This window comes from Eptesicus fuscus, chromosome 22 (assembly GCF_027574615.1).
Source record: "Eptesicus fuscus isolate TK198812 chromosome 22, DD_ASM_mEF_20220401, whole genome shotgun sequence".
NCBI classification, from domain to species: Eukaryota; Metazoa; Chordata; class Mammalia; order Chiroptera; family Vespertilionidae; genus Eptesicus; species Eptesicus fuscus.
Window position 1 is genome coordinate 42315654 of NC_072494.1, and position 20304 is coordinate 42335957.

Below are 20304 nucleotides of genomic sequence, written 5' to 3' on the forward strand. Positions count from 1 at the left end.
TCGTCTGGGTGCCAAGCCTCCTCGGCCCGTTCTCCAGGTTCCTTTTGCTGCTGACGTGAGGGAGACGGGGCCCGCGGACCTTTGTCACAGACCTCCCTCCTTTGTCCCCCTCCCAGGCTGTTTGCTGTCAAATGTGGGGGCTGCTTTGAGGCCATCGCACCCAACGAGTTTGTGATGCGGGCCCAGAAGAGCGTGTACCACCTGGGCTGCTTCTGCTGCTGCGTGTGCGAGCGGCAGCTCCAGAAGGGGGACGAGTTCGTGCTGAAGGAGGGCCAGCTGCTCTGCAAAGGCGACTACGAGAAGGAGCGGGAGCTGCTCAGCCTGGTGAGCCCGGCGGCGTCCGACTCGGGTGAGTGCTGCAAGTGGGCCCCGAGCGGGGGAGGCAGAGAGGGGGTGACTGTCTGCAGTGCCGTCCTGGAGGCCAGCCACCAGGCGGCCTGGCCCGCGGAAGGCAGCTCTGTGCTTCCCGGGAGCTTCCTCTGTAGCTGGGAGCAATCTCTCTACAGTCAGGATGGCCACGATGTGCCAGGTAACAAATGACCCCGATCCCATGGGGCCCCGTGGACACTCATGCACATGCTCACAGGCTCTGGGCTGGTGCAGTGACTGCTCCCGCTGGCAGTCCCCGGAGCCTGCACTCAGCTGGCTCAGCTCAGGCCCCAGCCCCAGCTCACGTCCCCCACGTGCACCCTCCGGGGTCCAGGGCAGGCTCTTGCCCTGGGAGTGGCACGCGCACAGAAGGCATGCCCAGCCCTACCAGCTCCTTTCATGTCTGCCAAGGCAACTTAAAAGCTCGGACCCCAAATCCAGAAGACGGAGCCCCCGGGCACCAGGGGCCCTGCCTGGTGTGGGCACAGGATGCTCTTCCAGGGAGGGATGAGCGGGGCCGTGGTCCGTCGGCTTCATTGCCAACTCTGCTCAGCCTTGGCTGCTCATCTAAACCGAGCTCTGTGGCCCCCACCCGGCGGCAGGAGGCCCGAGCACCTGTCTTTCCCTCTGGGCACCTTGCTGAGCCCTCCCACTTGGGCCTCCTCCCCAGAATATTGCAAAATCTTTGAATTCCCCAAAGCTTAGAAAGATGTGCACACCCAGGGTCACCGCCCTTTCTCACAGAGAAATAGATGCCGGGGTCCGAGCTGGCACACAGGTGTGGGGCCTTGCTCACCGAGTCATCCAATTGCAGGTTCTAATTGGCTACAAACTCAGTGGGAGGCATTCCTGTATTCCTGCCTCCCACCCCCGTGTGCAAAGAGAGGAGAAGCTGGATGCAAGTGGCCCCGAGGTGTGGGCGCCCCAGCGGGGTGGCCGCAGGGCGCCTTCCCCGCCATGGGTCCAGCCGCGCCCGCCTCTGCACGTCTCTCCTTGAGGCCGCTACGGACACGCTGGCGCTTCTGGACACTCACGCAGTCAGCAGCCACACCTGAGTGCCGCTGAGGCCGGGGGCGGGGCAGGACACGAATGACGAGAATGGTGTGGGGTGGGAGGTCTCCAGACACATCCACGAAGGAGTTACAGATACTGTATTCCGGCTAGAAAAGTAAGGACTAAATGAGGACGTTGTTGGATCAGACTCATTTTTCTTCTAATTTCGTAAGCAGAACTTAACAAGCTATCACTCTCTCAAGGCATCTGGCCAGCGTAGCTCTGTTCCCAGCTGCAGAACTAGAAACCACTTGTTCACTTATTTAAGCCACCGAGTGCTTACACTGCAGGTAAAAGCAAGGGAGAGCAGTGGGGCTCCACGTGGGGAAGGTCCAGAAGTCCTTCTAGTGATCGGGCTGATAGAGAGGCTCCTCAGGAGACGGACCCCCCCTGTGGAAACCACTGCTGGCAAGGCAGGGGGTGGGGAGGCTGGTTCTAGAAGAGTCCCAGGTCCCTTTCAGCTCTAAATCTCTGATTGTTGGTGCATCTTTAAATGGAGACATTAAAGTCTCAACCAAAATCAAATATATTGTCTGTTGCCCTCGCTTTGTCAGTTATATACATCTTACCTGTCTTGCATTAAGCCCACCTCACTGATGGCGGACAGCTCTGGAGCAGTGCTGAGCTCCCTTCCTTTGCCCTTCCAGGAGCCCGGGCAGAGAGGTCACAGGAGGAGAGGGCGTGATCAGGAGGAGAGGGCATGAGTGGGTGGAGTGGGTGTGAGCAGGAGGAGAGGGTGTGAGCAGGTGGAGAGGGTGTGAGCAGGAGGAGAGGGTGTGAGCAGGAGGAGTGGTGTGAGCGGGAGGAGAGGGTGTGAGCGGGAGGAGAGGGTGTGAGCAGGAGGAGAGGGTGTGAGCGGGAGGAGAGGGTGTGAGCAAGAGGAGAGGGTGTGAGCAGGTGGAGAGGGTGTGAGCAAGAGGAGAGGGTGTGAGCAGGAGGAGAGGGTGTGAGCAAGAGGAGAGGGTGTGAGCAGGAGGAGAGGGCGTGAGCAGGAGGAGAGGGTGTGAGCGGGTGGAGTGGGTGTGAGCAGGAGGAGAGGGCGTTATCGGGAGGAGAGGGTGTGAGCAGGAGGAGTGGTGTGAGCGGGAGGAGAGGGTGTGAGCAGGTGGAGAGGGTGTGAGCAGGTGGAGAGGGTGTGAGCAAGAGGAGAGGGTGTGAGCAGGAGGAGAGGGCGTGAGCAGGAGGAGAGGATGTGAGCGGGTGGAGTGGGTGTGAGCAGGAGGAGAGAGTGTGAGCAGGTGGAGAGGGTGTGAGCAAGAGGAGAGGGTGTGAGCAGGAGGAGAGGGCGTTATCGGGAGGAGAGGGTGTGAGCAGGAGGAGAGGGTGTGAGCGGGAGGAGAGGGTGTGAGCGGGAGGAGAGGGCGTGAGCAGGAGGAGAGGGTGTGAGCAAGAGGAGAGGGTGTGAGCAGGAAGAGAGGGTGTGAGCGGGAGGAGAGGGCATGAGCAGCAAGTTCCTAATGAGTCAGTGAAATCTTCTAGGAGATGTCCACCTGATCTTAAGGGGTGACAATTTGGAGCTCTGTCCCAGTCCACACACAATTTCTCCTCTCACTCCTGTCCTGAGTGCCTCTCCTATGGTAGGTGCTCGGCAAATACTTGTGGAGGGAATGATTGAATGACCTGTCATCTTTAACATTTAAAAAATGTATTTTTCTTGATTTCAGAGAGGAAGGAAGGGGGATAGAAACATCAGTGATGAGAATCCTGGATTGGCTGCCTCCTGCACACCCCCTACTGGGGATCGAGCCTGCAACGGGGCATGTGCCCTGACCGGGAATCAAACCATGTCCTCCGGGTTCATAGGTCGAGGCTCAACCACTGAGCCACGCTGGCCAGGCCATCTTTAACATTTTTATTGGTAACTTGGATGAAGAGGCAGAAAGTGGGATTATTCAGTTCATAGGTGACACACACCTGGCAGGGAATGCTGGGTGGCAGCGGACAGCTCAGTGTTCACAAAGACTCTGGCAGCCAACAAACGTTGGCAGGATGGAATCTGACCACCGGGTTCCAGCATTCAGGGGTAATTACATGGAAGGGGCAGCTTGGTGGAATTTCGCTGGGGCTTTAGCGGACCACATGTCCACAGGAACCAACGGGAATGTGGCAACGGTAGAGCTGTCATCGTTAACAGTGGGACTGGAGCTCCTGAGGTCCCCGGGAGGATGGGGCTTCATGGAAAGCTTTAGTGATGATGTAAATCAGGGGGCTCCCCTCCAAGGCCCTATTTCTGTCCTTCCCGCCATGGAGGAAGTCCAAGCTTGTCCTCCGCAGGGCCAGAGTGAAGGTCCCTGCCCAGGCTTCTGGCCATGCTAAGGTACAGCCCAGGTCAGCACCTGGCGAGCCTGGCTTTGTTCCCAGTCCATTGCATGTGGGGGCCACACGGCCATGCGCCCCGCAGCTGCCTAAGGCCACATGGCTATGGAGAGTGAACAGGGGAGCGCAGGGGTGAGTGTGGGTCATGGAGCAAGCGAGGGAGCTCTTTGTCTGGGGACTTTGACTTTCCAAGATTTCTCATGTTTGCAGTGGCTCCACCCTCCTAGCCAGTCCATGGCTCCCCAGGTCAGGCTGACAGGCAAGCGCCTTCTCTACGTCACCCCAGCTTCACTGGGCATGCGCCCATCTCCTCCTTTGTTCCATGCCTTCCCTTAGGGATCTGCAGGGAATGGAGCGGGGGTTCCCTGGGGAGCAGGAAGCTGCCCAGATGACCGTGCTTATGATGGCTGACCTCCCCTTTGCTCTCTTCCTTTATTAACATTAATAAACCAGCTATTCATGATGATAACATCCCCCCCTAGAGGACATGGGCCTTTGTAATCATACAAAGGTACGTGGGTGAAGGTCTCATCTGATTGCAGCTCCATTATTTTTTGAGTTGCTCAGAGCACAGTCAGGATATTTGGCCTAATTTTACATGATTCCTTTTACGGGGTCACTGACAAGCAGAGAGAGCCTTGAGCGAGGGACTAGCTTGTTAAATGACAGGTAGCTAAAGAAACGCAGTGTGCTCACGGGTGTAAAAGTAAGGCGGGTGGGCTCTGAGAGTCACACCGAGGGCGCAGACCCACGCACAGGGCGCAGCTCAGACCTCGGTTCCAGGCGGGTCAGAACTGTGTCCAGCAAGGGCAGACCAGCTGCCTGGGGGACGAGAACCCGCTGCCACTAACACTTTTCATGACAGGTGTGGAAGGCGGGTCAGTGACCTGCAGGCCGCTTCCCCCTCGGGTTCTGGAGCCTGTGGTTTTATGGCGCCGACTGTCCCCATGAACAGAGCATGTGACATTTGCAGCTCCATGGACACCACACTCAGGAGACATTCAGCTGCCGGGTCTCCTCACTGCTCCCCTTGTCCTGGTCCCCACTCTGCCGGGGGCCTTGCAGGTGCCACCCAAACAGGTGACTCTGTGGCCGGAAGGAGATGATTTTCTTTGGGCTTGTGGGCCCCTTGGAGCCCAGGGCCTCTAGGACACACCTACCAACGCTCACGCCCTGGCCTCCCCCGGCAGCCAGCACGGCTCTGTGATTGGTGGGCACCTGAGAGGTTGTCCAGGCCAAACACCCGCCAGTGCTCATCCAGCCTCTGCTTGGTCAGCACTGGGGAGCTCCTGACCTCATTCTTTTGTGTGTGTTTTGTTGATTTCAGGGAGGAAGGGAGAGAGAGAGAAACATCAGTGTCTCTCTCATCCGTGAGAGAGAATCATGGATCGCTGCCTCCTGCATGCCCCCCACTAGGGATCAAGCTCACAACCTGGGCATGTGCCCTGACCGGGAATCGAACCGCGACTTCCTGGTCGCCACTCACCCACGGAGCCACGCCGGCGGGCGTGGCCTCACAGTCTAAGTGTGGATTGTCTGCTTATTACATCGGGCCCCATTGTCTGTCTCTGTGTGTGACCTCAACCTTGGCCGTGGCTCTGCTGCAGGGCCTCCCAAAACCAGTCAGCGTCCTGACGTGGCCATCTTTCAGCCGAGACAGATCCACGTGCTCCCTGTGTCTTCTCTCTGCCTCCGGCTCCCCATCCTCCCAGCTACCCCTCCAAAGAGGCTGTGTGCTCGGCCTGTAAACATGCTGCAATCCCTTTAGAATGTACCTCCCAGAGGGGCTAAACCCTTCCATATGCGGCCTGAGCGGCCCGTGTGGTTATTACTACGTGCCATCCAGTGATGGCCCCGTGACTTCTGTAGCTTTCCTGGCCCGTCAGTGGGGGTGGGAGCTTGGGGGCAGCCATGGCTCCTGCCTGGTCCATGTCGCATTTCTTGATCAGCTATCCCCCTCCTCTGCACTTGTTTATACACTTCAGAGGTTATCTGAGAATGTCTCATGCAGCCATTTTTAAAAACTTTATTTCGAAATGAAATTTTAGATTTACAGAGCAATTTCAAAGCGGGGCAGGAGTTCCCACGCACCCTCCATCCGGCTGCTCCTAAGGTTGACATTTAAGTGTACGTTTTGATACCTGGACTGTGTCAACCATAAAATCAACCTCAGCTCAGCACTGCTGATTCAGCGATAGACTGTTCGTTTCCAAGGGACTTTTCTCTAACGTCTGCATCCACCCCAGGGTCCCATCTAGGGTTCCACATTGCATTTTGCTTTATGTTACATTTATGTTAAATTGCCTTTTCCCCTTCATTTTTGCAATCATTAGGAAGGTGTAGTCAGGATTTCCCTGTTGGTCTCTCGCTCTGACAGTATCTTTTATGCAGTGTTTCCCAGCATGGGATCAAACTGTTTTTTGCTTGTTTGGGGGTTTGTTTGCCACTTGGAGGTTTTCTGACCTCAAGAAGAGAGTGCACGTTAGATTACACCCCGGATTCATTCTTGCGTTACTTTCTCCAAGGCTCAAACCATGACACCTCCTGGTTTGCTGGCTCTTCCTGGGTCAGACCCGCCTCCAAGAGCCGCTGCCAGCGTCCCTTGCTCTGTCTTCGAGAGTCCACTGTCAGCATGGAGGAGGGCTCCTTCCAAGGCCCTGCTTTTGTGATAGGGTTTCCCCGGCTGAGGCGTGGGCCTGCCGGTGGGGGTGGCCCGGGTCCCCCGGAGGCCGCTCCATCCGCATGGTCTGTGCTCACCCGGTCCTAGCACAGGGCCTGGCGCGCAGCAGGCGCTCGGTAACCTGTGCTGCTGTCCTGCCGACGTTGGCCTCTGTCCTCAGCGCAGAAGCACCTCCGTGCAGGGTGGCTCTTCTTTCTGGAGCTGCAGTGAAGGTCCCCACACAGTGGAGTTTGTCAGCGCTCTGCCTACTGGGTCTTCCTTGGGGTGTGAGGTCGCGGCTTTGGAGGGTCCAGGCAGCCCCCTGGTGCTGTCACTGTGACATACCCCTTTCTCCTCCCCCCCAGGCAGCGTCATCCGAGGTATTTAGAAGCTGGCTTTCACCGCCTTCTACAATCTTGGAACTGATTTTTTTATTCATCATAGAAGTATTTCAACCTATCTTGGAACTCTTCTTGTTCTCCAATAAATTAGATTCGAGAGGCAGCTGTGACCTCACGCATTCTGAAAAATGCCTAGCTATCCCATGGGATTATCTTGTCAGTTCATCGTCATTAATTTTAAAATAGAAGACAGGAAAGGAGAAGACAGCAGGAGGTACGGGGACCTCGTCCTCGGGGGCAGTGCCAGGGCTCGGGGTCTAAGGCGAGGCGGGTCTGAGTTTGGGTCTTGCCTTGTACTCACCGCGTTGCCCTGGGGAACGTTGTGTCCTTTCTCCAGGACCATGTTGCCTACTCAGTGAGGGGGGCGGGGGGAGGTGACATACTTCCGCGTGGCTTGCAGCAAGAACACCAAGAGGCCACGTACAGGGCCTGAAACTTGGTTCATACCCAGTAAATGGCAGGTGTCATTTTTATTAATCCTCACCTCACCTGAGGATATGTTTTTGTTGACTTTAAAGAGCGAGGAAGGGAGGGAGCCAGGGATTGAACCCACAGCCTAGGTATGTGCCCTGACGGAGAATTGAACCCACAACCTTTTGGCGCACAGGATGATGCTCCAACCAACTGAGCCACCCGGCCAGGGCTAATGTAAAGCAGTTTTTCAAGACTCTTCTCTCCAACACCATTTCCCAGAAATCTTAGCTGCAGCTCAATACAAATATTTCTTATAGTGACTTAATGTACGCAATACAGTTTTAATACTTAGATTTACTCACAGCTTATCCCTCGTGCTAATAGTTTCTGTTCTATTTATTTTTTAACGCTTGTCTTAGCCGCCTCGTTATTTTTATAACCCACTGACATATTGAGGCCAGAAGTACGAACACTACTATTTCAAAGGGCAGTTTCCTACAAACCTAGCCCCAGGCTCTGGAATAGGTGGGAATTCCTCAAATTTCAAGCAATAAATATGTTTCAGTCTTTTTAAAAAATATATATTTTATTGATTTTTTACAGAGAGGAAGGGAGAGGGATAGAGAGTTAGAAACATCGATGAGAGAGAAACATTGATCAGCTGTGTCCTGCATATACTGGGGATGTGCCCACAACCAAGCTACATGCCCTTGACCGGAATCGATCCTGGGACCCTTCAGTCCATAGGCCGATGTTCTATCCACTGAGCCACACCGGTCAGGGCTGTTTCAGTCTTCTACATGTATGCGTGCTGTGTTGGGTGTCCAGACAAAGACCAAAGACCTGGAATATACCACTGGCCACAGGGCCTTGGCACAGAGCCTGCACACCATAAACACGCAATGACTGCTGTTTCTGCAGTGTTGCTGGTACGGGTACGGAGGCACAAGGAGCATGCGTGTCTATCTCGTGCTCGCACAGAGGGCTGGGTGGGCGTGTCTGAGTGGTTCAAAGGCCTCCTTGGGGAGCAGGCAGGAGGGAGGCAGTGCTTTCGTCTCTCGTTTGCATCGCTGCCGTGAAACTGACAGAGCTGTGTGGCCTCCGCCGGCGGCTGAGCACCTCTCTGCTCCAAGCCTGTGTCTTCTGGTGGATTTACTCGTCTTCCTCTGATAGGCGGGGAAACGGGGTGCAGGGCCCTCGAGTCAGGGCTAAGCCTGGATAAGAACTTAATTCTACCAATTACGGAGTCAGGACACTGGACACTCCGCCTTAGCTGTCACTGGGTGTCGGGAGAGTTTGTCTTTGGTGCTTGAAATGTCATAGGCAGGGTTCAGCTTCAGACAGGTGCCATCTCTTCTCTCGCGACGATGATTTAATTCCGATGTGGGCTCACAATTAGTGACTTTGATAAAAACCATAATTGAAGTGCACGCGATCGCTTCAGAGGCCTTTCAGCCATTACGTGTGTGCTACGTGCGTCCATGTCTCTCACACACAGTCCCTGCAAGAAAAAAACTGGACACGTGGACACATGGCCTTGGGGATTGCTGCGTGATTATGACAATGTCAACAGCTCCTGAACCCTTCCTGTGCACAAGCAGGGCCTGAAGCGGTTGACCAGAGTCGCTAACTTACCCGTCAGGTCCAGCTGATGGGAGGGCAGTGTTAGGATGACCCCGGTCTCCAGGTCAGAGGATGAGCACGGACAAATGTGCTTAAGGTCCTGCAGTGAGTCATGGAAAGCGCTGGAGTCCAAACCCAGGCAGTCCAGCTGCAGAGCCGGCTTCCCGAGGCCCTGGGCTGCGATGCCTGCGGCTGGAACGTCCGTGTCCATTAACACAGACGTCACGCGTGGTGCTGGGTCGGCTGGCAGCCTGCCCGCAGGTGGTGGCGCTGCTCCAGACGCTCAGTAGGACGTCTTACCTCGGACACCCAAATGAAGAACCTTTTCACAGATCATTAGAGCAATGGAGACAAGGTGATTGGAGCTGAGCTCACCCCCTCTCGCAAGTCAGTCACGCGTTCGCCTTCTGCTCTGACGTCCAGCTCCCCCTCTCCTCGGTAATTAATCACTGTCACCACACTTCTCGTGGGCACCTCCCGCCAGGAAGCAGGAGGCTGCGGAGCATCCGAGGATGGTGGAGGTGGTACAGGGCAGACGCTCTTTCCAAGTGCGTGCAACGTACTGGCATTGATTCTTTGTTTTGTTTTGTTTTGCTTTTGCAATCACTCAGCAAGTGTCTGTTCTGCCCTGTGGCTTATTTGATGGTAGCAGGAAGAACATGGGCCTTTCTGTCCAGATGGGCAGCATCAGCCATGCCAGCGGCAGCCCCATTAGCTAAATGAACGAACGCAACAGTGGAAAGTCGGTGCGCATCCTGCGGCTCCTGCGGGCTGGCCTGGGAAGTCCCGCCACCTGCCCCAGCCCACGCTCGGGAGAAGTGCGCTCAGGTGTGTGTTTCCGGGGCAGGACTCGGCGTGTGACTGATGAGTGTCCGAGTGCCATCCCTGCCACGCCGAGCCGATTCCCGACTTCAGCCTTCGCTCCCCGAGCTCAGGGACCGGAGACGCCCTTCGCTCTGTGTCGTAAAGGAGTGGAGGGGTTAGGGCAGACGCTGGCGGTGGTGCTCAGACCGTCAGCCACGCCCGCCAATGTTTAGATTTCCAACCGAGAGGTTCCACGTGGGTCTGAGGTGCTTTAGAGCAGACAGGTCACTGAGCAGGAGGAGGAGTGACCGGCCGTGTTGCCCGGGCCCTGGCAGCGGTGACCTAAGAAAACCTGAATCCAGTTTCCAGGGAGTGGGGCAGACGGGCTTAGGGCTTCCTCTGAGTCTTTGCTATGTTGTGCGTGGAGGCGTCTGGAAAACCGTGTCATTTAAGAGCCGTTGATTTCTTAGTGGTGCCAGTCCGGGTGTGTGTGCTGGGGCCAGAGGCATGCTCGTTTTCTCTTGGCGATTCTGAGAGGGCTTGGCGCTGCGCGTGCACGTGGGCACTCGGTGGGAGCAGGGGGCCAAGCTGGCATTTGAGGTGAGTGTGCAGGCTCACCTTCTTAGGAATCCGTAAGCATGGGGAGCAGTGGGCGCCCACTCATCCTCCGTCCCATCCGTAGAGTCTGCAGGGCACACGTGGAAGTGTATGAGGCTTGATTGATAAGCAAATGTTGTTGAGCTCTGACCATGTCATAGGCCTGTTGTGGGTGCTGGGTGAGAACGCTGCCTGTTGTGGGGTGAGAACTCTGCCTGTTGTGGGTGCTGGGGTGAGAACTCTTCCTGTTGTGGGGTGAGAACACTGCCTGTTGTGGGGTGAGAACGCTGCCTGTTGTGGGGTGAGAACGCTGCCTGTTGTGGGGTGAGAACGCTGCCTGTTGTGGGGTGAGAACGCTGCCTGTTGTGGGGTGAGAACACTGCCTGTTGTGGGGTGAGAACGCTGCCTGTTGTGGGGTGAGAACACTGCCTGTTGTGGGGTGAGAACACTGCCTGTTGTGGGGTGAGAACACTGCCGTTGTGGGGTGAGAACGCTGCCTGTTGTGGGGTGAGAACGCTGCCTGTTGTGGGGTGAGAACGCTGCCTGTTGTGGGGTGAGAACACTGCCTGTTGTGGGGTGAGAACACTGCCTGTTGAGGGGTGAGAACGCTGCCTGTTGTGGGGTGAGAACGCTGCCTGTTGTGGGGTGAGAACACTGCCTGTTGTGGGGTGAGAACACTGCCTGTTGTGGGTGCTGGTGTGAGAACTCTTCCTGTTGTGGGGCGAGAACACTGCCTGTTGTGGGGCGAGAACATTGCCTGTTGTGGGGTGAGAACGCTGCCTGTTGTGGGGTGAGAACACTACCTGTTGTGGGTGCTGGGGTGAGAACACTGCCTGTTGAGGGGTGAGAACGCTGCCTGTTGTGGGGTGAGAACGCTGCCTGTTGTGGGGTGAGAACGCTGCCTGTTGTGGGGTGAGAACACTGCCTGTTGTGGGGTGAGAACGCTGCCTGTTGTGGGGTGAGAACACTGCCTGTTGTGGGTGCTGGGGTGAGAACACTGCCTGTTGTGGGGTGAGAACACTGCCTGTTGTGGGTGCTGGGGTGAGAACACTGCCTGTTGTGGGGTGAGAACACTGCCTGTTGTGGGGTGAGAACGCTGCCTGTTGTGGGGTGAGAACACTGCCTGTTGTGGGTGTTGGGGCGAGAACACTGCTCCCCTGAAGGGCTATTGGAGAGAGGCAGTCCATATAGCCAGGTAAATCTATAATTATAAAAACATAATATGCTAATTAGACCAGATGTCCTTCCAGACATCCTTCTGGACGACCTTCTGGACAAAGCCGGGGCTGCGAGGGAAGCCCGGGTCCCTGGTGCCAGAGGGAAGCTGGTGCCGGCAGCTGGGAGAAGGAAGGCTGACTCTTGCACGAATTTCATGCATCGGGCCTCTAGTAGATAAATAAGGTTATATGCTCAAGAGAGGGTTACTCTTCAAAGAGGCAACCCTTTAAATTTGCTCTACTTGTGTATTTCAAAAGTGACTTTGGAATGTGACTAGAGGGTTACTGGGCCTGAGGGGCAGCTGGGCTGCTGGCTGTTGGTAAAGCTCCCTAGGTGGGCATCCCTAGGTGGGCCTGAAGGGGCAGGGGGAATCCCTAGGCGGGCCTGAGGGGGCAGGGGGCATCCCTGGGTGGGCCTGAGGGGGCAGGGGGGTGGGCAGCTGGCTCCTGTCAGGAAGCTTCAGGGGCAGACTCGGGCCCTTGCCAGCTGTCTGTCACAACTGCAGAGCTTTGGTGTGGAATCAGGAAGACTCTGGAATGAAAATACAGGGTTGCTTTTTTCTAAGAGTGAGCAGGGCGGTGAGATTTAGCCAATGAAAATCCAGTTAAATTCGAATTAATATCTGTGTGTGTGTCTCATGCAATATAAATTTAACTGTGTGTTTTGTATTTAACCTGGCAGCTCTAGATAGGAGAATCCCGTGGGGGTGGGGAGAGCACAGGGTGGTGATGGGTGCCGGAGTCTGCAAGGAGGTGCAGATAGATGATGATGGATGGATGGATGGATGGATGGATGGATGGTAGACAGGGGGAAATGTGGTTTTGTCCCAGAACACCTGGGTTCCCAATTCCCTTCTGTGCCCTGCCTTGGCCTCAACCAAGCACATGGAGGCTCTCCCTCTGGGCCTTAGAGGAAGGTGGGGAGTGTGACTTCCTCCCCCGTAACCTTGGCGACTCCCTCCCTCCTTTGCCTCACATTCCACCTCAGCGAGGCGGTCTCCAGTCCCATTTCTCTTCCTTCTCAGCTCCTTTCTCCTGTGAGGGCCCAGCCAGCGGGACACCCTGTGACATGGAGTCTGAGGGAGCCTCTGGGCGAGGCCAGGTGTGCCCCGAGGGGGATGCCAAGGGCATAAGTTGGTCGGTGGGTGTGTGAGGTGGAGGGGGTGCCAGGCGGCGGGTGAAGGGTGTGCAAGGCGGTGAGTGCCAAGGGCATGCACTGTCATAGGCGCCAAGAGTGCGGGAGGTGGTGCACGCGGGGCGAGCGCGGCAAGGTGGTGGGCGCCCGAGCGGAGCGTGCAGCCCCCCCGCCCCCCCCCCCCGCACAGTCTGCCCGCTCTTCAGAGGCCTTCGGAAGTGAGGAGAGCAGCGCAGAAACACACGGGGCAGTTTTATGAGAAAATGCAGATAAAGAGCCGGGTGTTGCGGCCAGATGTTCACCATAATCTCCAAAGCCGTCCCTTCAATTAGAGCTCCCCGGAGCCGCCGGCCTGAGTAAACACCCTCTGAAAGCGGGACTCGGTTTCCAATTAAAAGTGTGCTCGCATCTCTCCTGCTCCTAATTCCCCGGGCGCGGGGCCGGGTCGCGGCGGGGTCGTCCTGTCCCCGGTCCTCGGCCAGGCCGGTCCTGTTCCCAAGTGACGTCAGGCGGCGGGATTAGGGCCCACCTCGCGGCCCCCGAGCGGCTGCAGAGTTAATTAAAGAAATGCCACGCAAATCCGCCTGCTGGCCCGGGAGCCGCGCGGGCCGGCTCCGAGGGGCTTTCTGAAGCAGGTGCTGGGGATTTGTGTGTGTGAGTGTGAGTGTGTGTGTGTGTGTGTGTGTGTGTGTGAGTGTGTGTGCGTGTGTGTGTGTGTGTGTGTGTGTGAGTGTGTGTGTGAGTGTGTGTGTGTGTGTCTGTGAGTGTGTGTGTGTGTGTGTGTGTGTGTGAGTGTGTGTGTGTGTGTGTGTGTGTGAGTGTGTGTGTGTGTGTCTGTGTGTGTGTGTGTGTGTGTGTGTACCGAGATTACCTTTCTCCATCCCCAGCCATCCACCCCTGCGCATGCTCAGGAAGGGACAGTCACACAGGCCACTGGACCGGGCTCTTCTGGGCCCCAGCCCTGCGTCTGGAGGGTTGCTCCCTGCCTGGTGGTGGCACTGAGCTCCGGGTGAAGCTGCTCACTCCTCTCCATGCCCAGCTGTGAGGATGCTCAGGCGTCCATGAGAGGCAGGCGGACGAGAGGTTGTTTAAGACACAGGGCCTCCGGGCTCCTGGGAGCTGAGCCCGAGCGGCAGGCCCTTCAGGCCACATCGCTGCCCGGCACTGGGCACTTGGCTTCTGTGGGATTTCTCTCCTCAGAACTGGTGGCGGGTTGTCGGGTCTCAGATGGTGGGGGGGGGGGGGGGCGGGTGGTGGTTGGGTAGATTAACTTTCTGGCCCCTCTCCACACCAAAAAGAATCAAAGAATAGAAGCCTTTCTCTGAAAAATCCCAGAAACATCAACAGCAGAAAATCCGCACAAGATCATTCAGATGCAAATGGCTCTCCTGCCTGGGGAGGGTCTGCCCCATAATTACTTGAGGCTTCAGCGGCCTGTGGGGAGGGCTCAGAGCCCGTCTCCTGGAGTCTGCGCTGCCCGTTGTTCCTTCCTCTGGAGCGATGCTCACAAAATCAAATTGAGGCCAGTTCAGCAAACAACTCGAGGGCCATCTCTCTGTCAGACGCGGGTCAGACAGTAGTGATCACAAGAGGATCGGAAACAACTTGTGTTAGAAGCGCTCGATCCTCAGTGGGTGAGAACTCCTGTAACAGCGCTGGCAGTGAAATGCGGGCTGCACGCTTGTTACTAGAGTGCAGAGTGCTGAGTCATGAGGTGGGGCCACAGTCCCCTGGGGGCAGAGGGGTCAGGGGCTGTTTGGAAAACGCTTCACAATGGACGTGGCATTGTCCCTGAGTCTGGACAGGTAGTCATTTTGGATGGTGAGAGGTACGAGTATGGTGTTAGAAGGAAGGGTGACGGAAGGAAGCCCTGAAGTGTTACCCACTGATTCCCAACTTTTTTTTTTAATCTAGAATAATCCTGTGATGTTGTGGGCAGCTGCAAAGCCGGGCCGTGGCGGGCATGGGGAGGGCTGGGATGTGGGCTCCTCCGGGGCATGGAGAGCCTGGGTGGGGTTGGTGGTGCCGAGGTTGCTGCCTGGATGTGCAGGGTTTTGTGTGTCTTACTTGGATATGCTCCGGTGGTCGTGGGGAGTCCGATCAGAGGTTTGTACAGGCAGCTGCGAGGTCCCTCAGTCTGTCCTCCCGCAGAGAAGGAGGGAGCTGGGTCGGAGGGGGCATTGCCAGCGGGGAGGTGGGGAGGAAGGCTGCGTCTTCCGGGTGAGCGGTGAAGGCTCGAACGTAGAGAGGTTTCACAAAGTCCATTCCCCACGCACTCACTCAATGCGCGGAGGATTCCTGCTCCTGCCAGGCGCCATGCTAGGGGCTGGGGACACAAAGTGAACAGACCAGGCCACGCAGCCGCCGGGGGAGCAGGAAGCCCGGAATCGAATGGCGCCGGCTGTGGGAGAAAAGCTAAAGTCCAGGACGGCTTTGAGGTCTCTAAGTTGGGAGAATGGTGAGGTCCGGGCAGGTAGGAAGTTCGGGAAAGGATCTCGGTAATGAATTCAGGGCCATGTGAGTTCAAAGGTGTTTGTGGACCACGTGCATTGAGTCTGTGGGCAGGTGGACACTGCCGGGGTTCAAGGGCGAGGCCGGCTGTGGATCTGAGACAGAACAGCTAAGGGTGTGAGACTAGATGCCCGGCACGTGCCTCCCGTGTGCCGTTTCGGAGCTCGCACAGCCGTGGGAGAGAAACGCGGAGCAGGAACACCAAGTGCCAAGTGGGTGCTGCTCCCAGAGCAGGCCTGGCGGCAGCCCCTGGGACCTGGCCGCTGCGATTGATTCTCAGGCTGCTCAGACCCACTGCCTCGGACACTGGGGAAGTGGGCGGGGAGGGGGCGGGAGACGGACAGACGGGAGCCGCCCACGGAGCCGTCAGATGCGTGCAGCCCTGGATGGCTACAGACAGCCTGAGTCCACCAGTGAACGTGCGGACACAGACACTGGCTAAGCCCTAAGTGTTACCCACTGATCCCCACCTTTTAAAATTTTTTTAAATCTAGAATAATCCTGTGATATTGTGGGGCTTCTGTTCTACCCTGTCCCATCCATCCGGTTCTGACTAATGCGGTCTTCTGTCTACACATACGTTGTCATGTCCTTGAACATGCTATGAATGGGTGACTATGAGCAGACTTAGGACTCAGATAAGGCTTGGGAACACAGCTTCTAAATTCCTTTAGTTCTGAGTCTGTGGTATACTAGTAAACCCCCCCCCTCTCTCTCTCTCTCTCACACACACACACACACACACACACACACTCCCCATTGTTACTGCCACCTCCAGTGTTATACATTCAGACAGAACTTGGACCTGAATTCTGTGGGCAGCCTCTGAGACATCCTGTCTGGGACCCGGTGGCGATGGTTTCATGCACACTCCGAGTGTTCACATGCTTTTAGGGAAGAGAGGAATAGATGAGGACAGGACTTGTCAGTGACCCAGTTAATCATTTTTTAAAAGAAAGACTGTGGGGTTTGGATACTGGGTTTTACTATCAGTTCTTCTCTCTGGTAGCTGGTGACCTTGGGTGACCTCGGAGCTTCCCTCTCCTGACTTGTCAGATGGGCTGCTGTGAGGCATGTCTAGGATAGCATAGGCAACGTGCTCATCACGAACCCCGAGCAAAGTAAGTGCTCAGTGAAGAGAGAGTGTGACACGTATGCACTCGGCCTGGTCCCCATCGACATCCGTCACACCCTGCAAGGACAGTGAGGACGCGAGGAGTGGCAGCTCTCAGGACGTCTGCCTGCCTCCGGTGCCCTTGGCTGTGGCGGGAAGCTGTGTGTTCGGCTGCTTGACAGACACGCAAGGCACCGCAGCTGGCGTGGCTTCTCCAGCAGCTGGGCTGTGACGAGAGGGAATTTGGATTCTTGAAGGAAGGACAGAGGACGCCACAGTCTCTGTGAAGTGGAATGTGCAGAGGGAAGGTGGCCTTGGCGCCAGCACTTGCCCAAGACTCCACAGATGGACGGACCTGGGCAGCCAGCTTACTCCGAATTGCGTTGATTTTCTTGGTCCACGATGACCTTGAGAAGCTCGTCATGTTTGCAGATGTCTGACCCTCTTCCCGTCCCCCCACCAGCAAAGCAGACGAGGCAAGGGTGCCGGACGCCTCCTCCCGTGGACAAAGCAGACTTTCCGCTCCTTCCTCCTGGTGACTCGTGGCTCTTGAGACAGCGCCATGCCGCAGGCCTGCTCCGGCGGTGGGTGAGGGAGGTCCATGGAGACCGGGCTCTCCCGTCAGCAGGCTGGCCGAACCACGGGCTGGCGTTTCCCAGTCCTTCCCTGAGGTCTGAGGAAGGAATGGAATAACCTCCTTCTCTGATGAACCCAGGGTCTCTGCGCCCAGACTCAGTAACCCCCAGTGGGAAGGCTGCGCCTCTTCCCCAAATGTCACGGGCCTCTCCCCAGCATGGGCACCCCTCCCCCGCTTCCTACACTGTGGAGCAGGGGGCAGGTCCGGCAGAGCCCGCCCCAGCCAGTTCACTGTCTTTGACCCTGGGTGTGCCGAGGAGCAGGGGTGGCAGAAGGAGGACTTCCCTTCGTCTGAGAGACCCCCCGAGAGTGCTTTGCCAGGTGCCTGGGCACACCTGACCTTGATGTATGTGGGTCGTCCGTGAAGGCGAATTTCTAGGAATAGCAAGTTTGTGATCAAAGGTCCCTGGGAGTTGGGAGAAACTCGTATCAGAGTATCTTGAAGGCTAGAATCCTCAAGTTACAGCCATTAGAACAGAATTCTCAGAACAGGTAAAAGTAAAAATACCTATTATATCGATTTAAGAAGGAAAGACTACTCAGCTATAACAATACACCTGTAATTTGCATCAATCATGGATTCATGGAACCTGACCAACCAGCGCTCTCGATTAAGCAGCATGTGGCACGTGAAGTCCTCCTATTGTATGAAGAAGGAACTGATCAGGAAATAAGCCAATGTCAACGATGTGTTTCAAGCAACAACCGTGAGAAGGTGTTTCCAGGGTTCGGGCCCCTCAGCCCAGTCGCCTGTGCTCTGCCCTGGGCAGTGTCCCAAAGACAAGAACCAGGGCGTGCCGGAGGCAGCCACCCATGATTCTCTCATCACTGATGTGCCTTTCTCTCTCCCTCCTCCTCCCTCTCTGAAGTCAATAAAAATATGTTATAAAAATAATGAAAAACAAGAACCTTAAAAAACACACACTAATTATGCCCACAAACTCTAATTAGTGAACTGGTCACGTTTTCTTTCTCGGTGGCCCCTAGAGGAGCCACCCGCCATGCAGTGAAAGGAAGCCCAGGCGTGGTGAGACGTGGTGGGATTTCCAGGACCGCTTGTGGGATCGCCTCAGCGTCAGCTCTCCTCGGCGTGGCAGCGCGCGGTGGGCCTCTTTGTCACACCTTGGCCTCTGTATGGCACAGCAGCGCAGATATTGGGGACACATTAAGAGGGGCCTCCTCTAGCAAAAATGGTCAGCTGTCCAGTTTCTCTCCAGTCCCTGGAATGAATTCCCTTGAAAGTCCTTTCTGGCCCAGGTTTTGTCTGCTGCTTTTGGGATCTGGCCATGGTGCTGACCACGCATAGGCCCTGCGTCCCTGTTTCCTGTGACTTCTGCACCTGGAGTCCGATTCTGGGATAAAGGACCACGTGTCTCCTCACCTGACCACTGCTCGGGAGGGAGCCTTGTGAAGGCAGCTCCGCAGAGTAAGAGAGGAAGGAGGAGGGGACTGGAGCTGACGTGGGTGTCAGGATGTCAGCGAACAGCATGTCTGGAGATGCTTACCTGGTGAATGGAGGGACTGCCTCACCTGTGAAGTCCCTTGTCAACCTCAAGAACTGTATCAGCCAGGGGCCAACCAGGAGGGCGGAAACAGCTGTCGGCATTCAAAATAGAAAGAGGTCGATACCAAGAGTTGGTCACACGGCTGATGAGATTGTTGAGATGGAAATGGCTCGGGATGGTGAGGTCTGTCACAAATTTGCAACAGAGGAAGCTGCAGAAGGACAGGTGACGTAACCGCTGGGACTTCTGGGGGATGCTGAAATGGCAGTGGGCTTTGCAGGGGTGACTTGAAGACACGGAGGAGAGGCAACCACAGCCAGAGGCTCCCCCTATGGCCGGGGAAGGTCGAGGAAAACCTTTGTTTCTAACTCTCCTCTGACGTCCTTGTAAACGCCTCCCATTGGCTGAACCAGACAGATGCACCTTCTCCTGACACAGGATGGAATCCAAGTGCAAGGAACGGCACTAACCCATCAACTTGGGACACTGGTGAGGAAGAAAATTAGAGGCTTCTAAAATGGTGGGTACAGCCCTAGCTGGTTTGGCTCAGTGGATAGAGTGTCAGCCTGCGGACTGAAATGTCCCAGGTTCGATTCCAGTCAAGGGCACATGCCCGGGTTTCGGGCTCCATCCCCAGTCAGGAGGCAGACGATCAATGTTTCTCTCTCATCATTGATGTTTCTATCTCTCTCTCCCTCTCCCTTCCTCTCCAATATCAAAATAGTGTCCTGAGCCACAGATTTCTGCGTCGAGGTCACTGTGGGTTCAATCTCTGCTTGTCACTCTTCACTGTTTAAATTACAAAATGATCTAGTTGGTTCTTATTTGATAAGTTTCCCCCAAAGAAAGGAGAGTTCCACAAGAGTAAGGGCAAGGTTCTCAAAGTGTGGGTCCTGAGCCAGCAGCACCAGCCTCCCCTGGGAAATTGTCGGAGGGGTGACGTCCCCGATCCCATCCCACACCTGCTGTGTCGGAGCCCTGGGAGCCGTGGGCCGGCTCTGGGCCCAGCCCAGGCGGTTCCTCCAAGCACAGCTCCGAGCCGCCTGCTGGACTGCCTCCCCAAAGCCGCCATGACGGGATTGGTATCAGCTCAGTGCGGTATCTTTGAACGTTGACACTTAGAGCTTGTGATGCATGATGCTGTTCCTGCCTGAGTGGTTAGAGAGTAAGACAACATGAAATTGTCTTCCAGTCTGAACGTCCTGAGTAACTGAAGTGTGTGCCGCAGCCGCACGTGCTCTGGGTATTTGGGAAGGGAGACGGCCATGGACAGGAGCTGGCGGGGCGATGGGAAGGTAGGCTTGGACCTTGGTGTTGATGCAGAATTGCGGACCCGAAGGAGCCTGGCCTCACTCCCCGTCTTCCTTGGCTCACGGCTCCGTTTTATTGTGTTCTTAGCATTCAACCTTGTCAGAGACTAAGTTAGGTTTTCATTTTATTCATCGTCTGTCTTCTGCCCTTAGACGCAGGACTTTGTTGATCTTGTCTGCTCCTCCTTGTCCTGTAGGTTTCATAGCCACTGGGGATCTCTAGTAAGTTTATCAGGCATAATAAAAATATTTAAAATATCTTACATTTTTATAGCGTTTTACAATTTTTTCTCAAAGTGCTTTTACCAACTCCCACTATTTGTGTTAACAATCCTATCAGGCTGGCCTGTCAGGTCTTTAGACCACTGATTGTACAAATTGGGAAGGTAGAGCACAGAGAGGTCAGGTCATTTGCCTTAGATCACACAGCTGGTGAGTGGTGGCAGTAAGAACAGAGGCTGAGTGTCTGTTCTCAACTTGCCCTGATCTTTTGAGCCTGCCAGTGGTTTGTGGAACAGACTCGAATCTGAAGGCACAGGCCGGCTGGGTGTGGCCTCAGTTTGCCTGGGTCAGAACCAGGCATCTCTGCCAAGGGCACAGGCAGTCAGGCCCGCCGTGGTCGTCACCTGGGCAGCGTCTC

At 55.9% G+C, this 20304-nt stretch overlaps 1 protein-coding gene across 1 annotated transcript in view; it reads left to right on the forward strand.

Annotated features, from left to right (window-relative positions):
* Positions 1-20304, forward strand: part of LMX1A (LIM homeobox transcription factor 1 alpha) — a 116125-nt gene that overhangs the window by 82142 nt on the left and 13679 nt on the right. Inside the window, exon 3 of the mRNA XM_008153100.3 lies at positions 117-349. Coding sequence (XP_008151322.1) covers positions 117-349 — 233 coding nt within the window. The remainder of the gene's footprint in view (positions 1-116; positions 350-20304) is intronic.